Source organism: Elephantulus edwardii, unplaced genomic scaffold, assembly GCF_000299155.1.
Source record: "Elephantulus edwardii isolate Elephantulus edwardi_28Jun2011 unplaced genomic scaffold, EleEdw1.0 scaffold00325, whole genome shotgun sequence".
Taxonomy (NCBI): Eukaryota; Metazoa; Chordata; class Mammalia; order Macroscelidea; family Macroscelididae; genus Elephantulus; species Elephantulus edwardii.
In genome coordinates this window covers 576,055-582,903 of record NW_006400075.1, presented here as the reverse complement: position 1 = coordinate 582,903, position 6,849 = coordinate 576,055, and the positions used below count along the sequence as shown (strand labels likewise).

Here is a 6,849-nt window from a genome sequence, read left to right as displayed (position 1 = left end):
AATTGGGATGGGTGTATCAGAGACAGTGCGATTGGCACAGGACAGAGTAGAGTTTAGGGTTGTTGTTCATAGGGTCGCTATGGTTGCAAGTGACTTAACGGCACATAACAACAACAACAACAGGAATAAGAATTGGCCATTCTCTTCTGAAATAGCAGGCCTTCAAAAACCCTATGCACAGTAGAGCACATTTAGACTAGCAGATATGGCTACACAATGAAGTACTATGTAGTACTAAGGAGCAACAATTTTATAAAATATTCTATAACACAGAAGAACCCAGAGAACACTGTGCTGAGAGTAATAACTCAGACTCATAAGGACAAATACAGCATAAGATCATTACTGTAAAAATAGAAGAATAACTTGTAAGATGTCAATAGAAGTCCACAACAGGATATGGAGACAGGTAGGTAGAGAGTGAGGAGGGGAGGAAATCACTAGGATAACAGAATTTGGTAAGCAAAAGGGGGCAGTGAAGGAATTAGGAAAGATTCAATGTGGACCTGAAAGAGGGTGTTGTAGTAGCCTTAGATCAATGGTACTTAATTTTATAAAATATAATATACATGAGTGACTGCTTAAAGCACAATTTGAATGTAGGAATTCATGAAACATGAAGTATATGAATGGTACACAATATAATAAAAATTTTATGCAAAGCAATATAAAATGAAACTGAAGTAGAGAGAAAATAATGACGAATGAATAAAGAAATGGATATATCAACACAGTGGAATGCTATGAAGCACTGAGGAACAATGAAGTATTTGTAAAATAAAACAGAACATGGAGAACCTATAGAGCATTGTTGTTGTTGATTGCCTTTGATCGAGCACAACTCATAGTGACCCTATGAACAGAAGGCCTGAAACTTTTCTATAACTATTGACATTTACTAAAGTTTATAGTGTTTCTGGAGGTATGTTGTTTAGGAAGTGGATTCCACTCCTTATGTTGAGTAAAATAATTCGGTCTCAAAACCCCCCACAAATACTGCACTGAGACCACTACTGCGAAAGCAGGAGAGAGACTAAAGGGTAGGGGTAGGAGAAGAGCAGAAAGAAAATGTGTAGATGAAGAAATTATAGGATCAAGACAAGGGAGGGTGAATCTGGAAAGAATAGAAATAAGGGCTATAAGCTACTGTAATTAACAAATAAGAACAAGACCTGTATAATAGTTCTAAGGAGAAAGGGAGAAGAGGTGTGAAAGAAGACAAGATCAGTAGGAAAGCACAGATTAAAAGGTGGATGGGGGTGTGAAGGAATAGGCAAGGTGCGATGGGAATGTGATGACATGAAGTTTTGTTGTTGACAATCTTAGAGTCGGAAATGACCCATAGTTGACCTTCCAGTGGGTTTTTAGAGGCAGTTAATCGCACTGGAGGTGATTGCCCATCCTTCTCCTGCAGAGCAGCTGGTAGACTTGATTTTCATGTCTTCGAGATTGCAGCACAGCTTCTTGCGAATAAGACCAAAAGTCCTAGGTCAATAATTAATATATAAATAGCAATGTACAGAAATGTTTGAACAAAATGTACATGGGCAAAACAAGGCATGTGAATGATTGTGTGGAAGTGAATAATTGCATAAATCACACTGTATAGAAAAACAAAAGGGGAGTGTAAAGGAAATAAAAGGAACAGAAGAAAAGGACAGAAATTATTAGGACAGCATGGAGTACTGGGCAGATGGCGGGTGTGGGAGAACGGGTATGATGTAGTGGGAAGTTGAGGAAATAGAGTGATGAAAGGCAGAGGTCAATAGTAATCAATAAAATCAAACATAATGCATGTGAATAATTCTTTAAAACACAAGTTATAGAAAATGCATAGAACACAGTGAATGTGAAGGATTGTATAAAACAAAATGCAGGGTGAAACACAATGTATATGAATAATTTTATGCAAAACAATAAAGGTATTTTAAATATTGAATTATCAAGAAGAGAGAACGAGAAAGAGGGAGAGAGAACGGGAAGTGTTGTTGGTGCTGCGCACTGTAGAGTCAAAATCCACTCATAGCTGACTCTTTTCAGAGGCAGTGAATTCCTTGAGAGAAGATTGCCCTTCTCATTCACAGGGCAACAGGTGGAAATTAATCAAATGTCTTTGTGTTATTAACACAACTCCTTGTCACTAAGTCACCAGAGCTCCCTATGAAAATATTTCCTGGGGAAACTTTCAGATGGAGAATTTCCAGATCACAGGAAACCAGCACTTAACCCACATCTGCACCTGCTTGTGGATCTAATTGCTGTGCACTCAGCTCCCACAGAGAGGTTTCTGCCTGAGTTCATGCTGACTTTTCTAACTGTGTGTCTTTTGCACAGTAATATATGGCTGTGTCCTCGGTTCTCAGATTGTTCATCTGCAGATACAGCATGTTCTTGGTGTTGTCTCTGGAGATGGTGAATCGGCCCTTCACGGAGTCTGCGTAGTATTTGTTACTACCATCGTAATAAATAATTGAGACCCACTGCAGCCCTTTTCCTGGAGCTTGACGAACCCAGTGCATGCCATAGTTACTGAAGGTGAACCCAGAGGCTGCACAGGAGAGCTTTAGAGAACCCCCAGGCTGCCTCAGGTCTCCCCCAGACTCCAGCAGTTTCACCTCACACTGGACACCTGCAAACACAATAAAATTCTGGTCAGGAAAACCATTACACAATGTCCATTATTTCAGTCATGCCCTATCACATGCACTTATTCTCTACAAAATTACCTTTTAAAATAGCAACAAGGAAAATCCAATTAAGGGGAGACATTTTGACTCCTCTGCGTTCAGCCCTGGTTCCTGAGTGAGGACACCTGAGATCTGGGGGCTCCTCTCCCAGAGCTACATGGTTGGGGCTGGGCTGGTTTTCATCAGCTCGAGAAAGAGCCCTATTTGCATATGCTCCTCCTGTATGTTATCAAGATGTGGAGTGGCACGACTCTGACTCTGTGTGACCATAGCCCAGAGCAGACAGGAGTGTCCTAGGGCCATTTGGAGGACTGGACGTAGCAGTCCCGAAAAAAAATTCTTATTTTTAAATGTTTTACTACCCTTAGGGTGACAGATTACAGAGCAAATTTATTTTTTAAACAATATATTTTATACATTTTGTTTTGTGACATTAATTAAAATCCCTTCATGTGTAGGGCGATCTGATGGCCTAGTGGCTAGAACCTGTGCTGCAATCCCAAATGCAAATCTGCCAGCTGCTCCAGGGGAGAAGGATGGACAATCTTCTCCCATGCAATTAACTGCTTCTCAAAACTCGCTGGAGGGTCAGCTATGGGTTGGTTCTGACTCAACAGTACACAACAACTTGTAACAACTTGTAACTGCACACTTCACACTTTCTTCCTGTGATTCTGGATTCTCTTTTCTCTTTTCTGCCTTTTGATCTTGTGTGGTTGATTATTCTAAGAGTAATTACTTTCTTGATATTCTTGTTTGGCTGAAAGTGAAACGACAAGGTGAGTTCAATTGTAGGTAGAAAGGATTACAATGGGGCTTTGGATATCCATGACGCACCTGTGTATCTATCAGGCAAGTAAGTCTGGCCACTGTTGTGATTTTGAGTTTTGTTCCACTTTGCCCTCTATCCATCCAGTATATTATAAGGTTATCCCATTCATAGTGGTTAGCAGTGGTGGACAGGTGCCATATATTTGTTCTGTCCTCAGGATCATAGAGCATAGTGTAATTATTCTGTGTTCTATTCATATTATGGAGTAATTGTTTCATTGCAACGATAATTTCTTCACTGTTCTTCTTTGTTCTAGACAAGAACAAGCTATTAGTCACATCATAGATAATCACTATCAAGTTTCCAAGATCCTTGTTTAAATCTATCAGTGTGAGATCTAGAAAATCTCCAGAGACTATGGCCCTGGGGACCTGGACTTAATTCATTCACTTAAGATGTCTGGGTATAGAGAAGAAGTCCACATTAGGCTGCCATCTAGTGGCTCCACTATGTATATGCATATAGATAGACCATCTACAAATCAACCAAACATCGGTAGGATCATGAGTTTAATACCTTTCACCTACCCAAATGCCTCACCTTCCTATCGGCTTGTGTAGGTGTTTGTAATTATTGATGGCATAGAATCTTGTCTGTACCCTTTGTGCAACTCTATCAGTTTTCCCCCGTTCTTTTTTAGTAATGGGGTAATGCTTCCCTTAAGTCACCAACATTAATAAGTGTTTATTATCTAATTAAGGAACACTGGTTATATGGAAAACATTGAGATGGTAACTTAAATGTTGTAGATAAGAATTCACTGATATAAAGATGAGGCTCTTTCCTCTTGCAAAATTTACAACCTTTGAAACCCAAGAGAGAATCATGAGTTGTAATCAACTTCAGGGAAGTGGATCGTTATCTAATTATGCTTTTCTATCCTCTTTCTCCCTACCCTCATATCCCTGGGAACCATAAAAAATTTTTTCCTTCTGTTTGTAAACATTTCCTTATTTTTTCATTATTGTCAACTCATGTGCTTTTGCGATGATTGAACTAAATAAATATATATATTTTCCCTTGATTAATACACGTTGTGGGTGTTTTGCAGTTCTTTAGTTATTATTTTTAAATACTGTGTAGTGTTCTGTGGGCAATCTCCTGTGTGATTAATTGCTTCTAAAAACCACTGTAGCATCTGTGATTTGTTGGTTTACAGAACAACAGCAACCGTGTTCTATTAGGGATCGCTGGTCACCTAATGGTGAGAAGCTGAGCTGAAATCCCAAAGACATGTGGTTCAAATATACCAGCTGTATGCAGGAGAAAGATGGGAAATCTCTGCCAAAGTAATTTATTGCTTCTGAAAATCAATCGGAGGGTCAGCTATAGATCAGTTTTGACTTGACAGCACATTACAACAGCAACAAGAATGGTATTTTGGTGGCCTAGTGGCAAGAAACAATGCAACAATCCCAAAGGCACACAGTTTGAGTCCACCAACTGCTCCACAGGAGAAAGATGGGCAATTTCCTCCTGTGCAATTAACTGCTTCTGACAACTGGCCAGAGGGTCAACTATGAGTTGGTTCTGATTCTATTGTACACAAAAACAACAATCTATGTCATAGTTGTCTATTTGTCCATTGATGGACACTACTTTTGTTAGGCTAATATATATATGATGCTATAAATATGAAGTACTTGAGTTATCTGCTCGTGTCTTTTGGAAGCAAAGATGGCCAAGCTTCAGTCTCATACTTTGGACATGTAGCTAGATGAGGCAATTCCTTGAAAGGGGACATTGTTCTTGGAAAGATGGAAGGTGAGTAAAGGAGATGAAGACCTCCAAGGGGGTGCTATGATGCTGGCAACTTCAGCAACTAGCTTCAGTGTGTCAGAGATGATGAGGATGGCACAGACTTGGACACGTTTAAGATTGGCTGTTTATAAGATCACTATGAGTCACATTTGATGGCACCTAACAACAAGATCTTTGAATAAAATTATTTTTCTAATAGTGGCATAGCACTGGCCTGTTCATTTGCTGTACAGAGGTAACTCACGGTTGCTGTGATGCTAAGCACTGTGACACTGATGGGTCAAATGTGATAATGGTTACCCATGGTGGACAATGTTTGGTGGAGCTCCCTGATTAAAACAAGCTTGGAAGCAGGAGTTGTCATCCACTTCCAAAATAGCTTGCCTCCAGAAACTCTATGAACTTGGAGAAATGATGAAAGTTATGCAAGTTTTCAGGTCTTTTTGTTCATAGGTTCGCTATGAGTTGTCTATGACTTCACGGCACTTAACAACAACAACAAACATAAATAGATATCATTTCATAGAGATCTTTAGAACTCTGATTTATTTTTATTCCCTTGTAACTGTATCTGGATCAAACTTTCTGATTTCCAGGGCTGTAGATGATGTATTAAAAAAATGTAATCTTTATTTAAGTCTTATCTTCCATCTTCATGTTTTCCACCCACTGCAGGAGCAGAACCTTTCACAAGCTTCATAATTTTTTTTTTCCTTTAGTTGTTGCTTCTGCCTTATTAAGTCATTGAAGTCTTTTTAAGTGGTTGTTTAGTCCTTATTACTTCCCTGGCAGCTCTGATAGCCTCTTGTTATTGAGCCTTTTATAACTTCAGGATTTTGATTCCTCTTGGCCATTGTATCATCAAGAGATGTACCCAATGATGGCCCTGTGGAATTTGACTGCTTGGAGGATACTTTTCTTCTGAGTTTCTTGTGATTAGCCCTTTTTGCATTTTCTTATGTAGAGAACAGTCAAATTTATCTGCCAGTAAATTCCTTTTGGAAATGAATGCCAATTCACATTTTGCATTAAGAAAATTAAATACCTTCCTCTTGATCCTGGCATACTCATGTCCAGGGAATATCTTGTGCCCCTAAATCTGCACAGCTCAATCTTCATGGCTGCCATTTCAAGGGAAGAGATAATATTGTGAAGAAAAAGAGTATTATGGGAGGAGCTGTAGGTTATGTCTTGAAGTGAAAGAATATGAGCATTCTACTCTGCTGTTACTTTTCAGTAAAGCTTTGCTTATTTGTAGTTCCTTTCATTTTCATCTAAAGATTGTTCTACCCGTGAAAGCAAGATCTTGCTGATTTTGTTCTGTTGTTATTATGTGCCATTGAGTCAACTCCAAGTTATCGAGAATTTATGCACACTAGCTCTGAACCCTTCTATATCCTGAGCCAAACTCAATGTCTCTGAAAAACCTACTCACATCACCTCAGTTATTCTGTCAATTGATCTCCTCCAGGGTCTTCCTCTCTTGCATATTTTCTTAATCATTTCACGAATGATATCCTTATCTAAAGACTAGTTTATCCTAGCTACATGCTCAAATTATGTGAGATT

At 39.0% G+C, this 6,849-nt stretch overlaps 1 gene segment (V, D, J or C); it reads right to left on the bottom strand.

Annotated features, from left to right (window-relative positions):
* Positions 1–2,297: 2,297 nt before the first annotated feature.
* Positions 2,298–4,963, bottom strand: LOC102854930 (the record flags this gene model as incomplete). The annotated part of the segment is given in 3 exon segments: positions 2,298–2,579; positions 3,347–3,353; positions 4,947–4,963. Coding segments are annotated over 3 exon segments (306 nt in total), but the record flags the coding sequence as incomplete, so codon positions are not given.
* Positions 4,964–6,849: the final 1,886 nt, after the last annotated feature.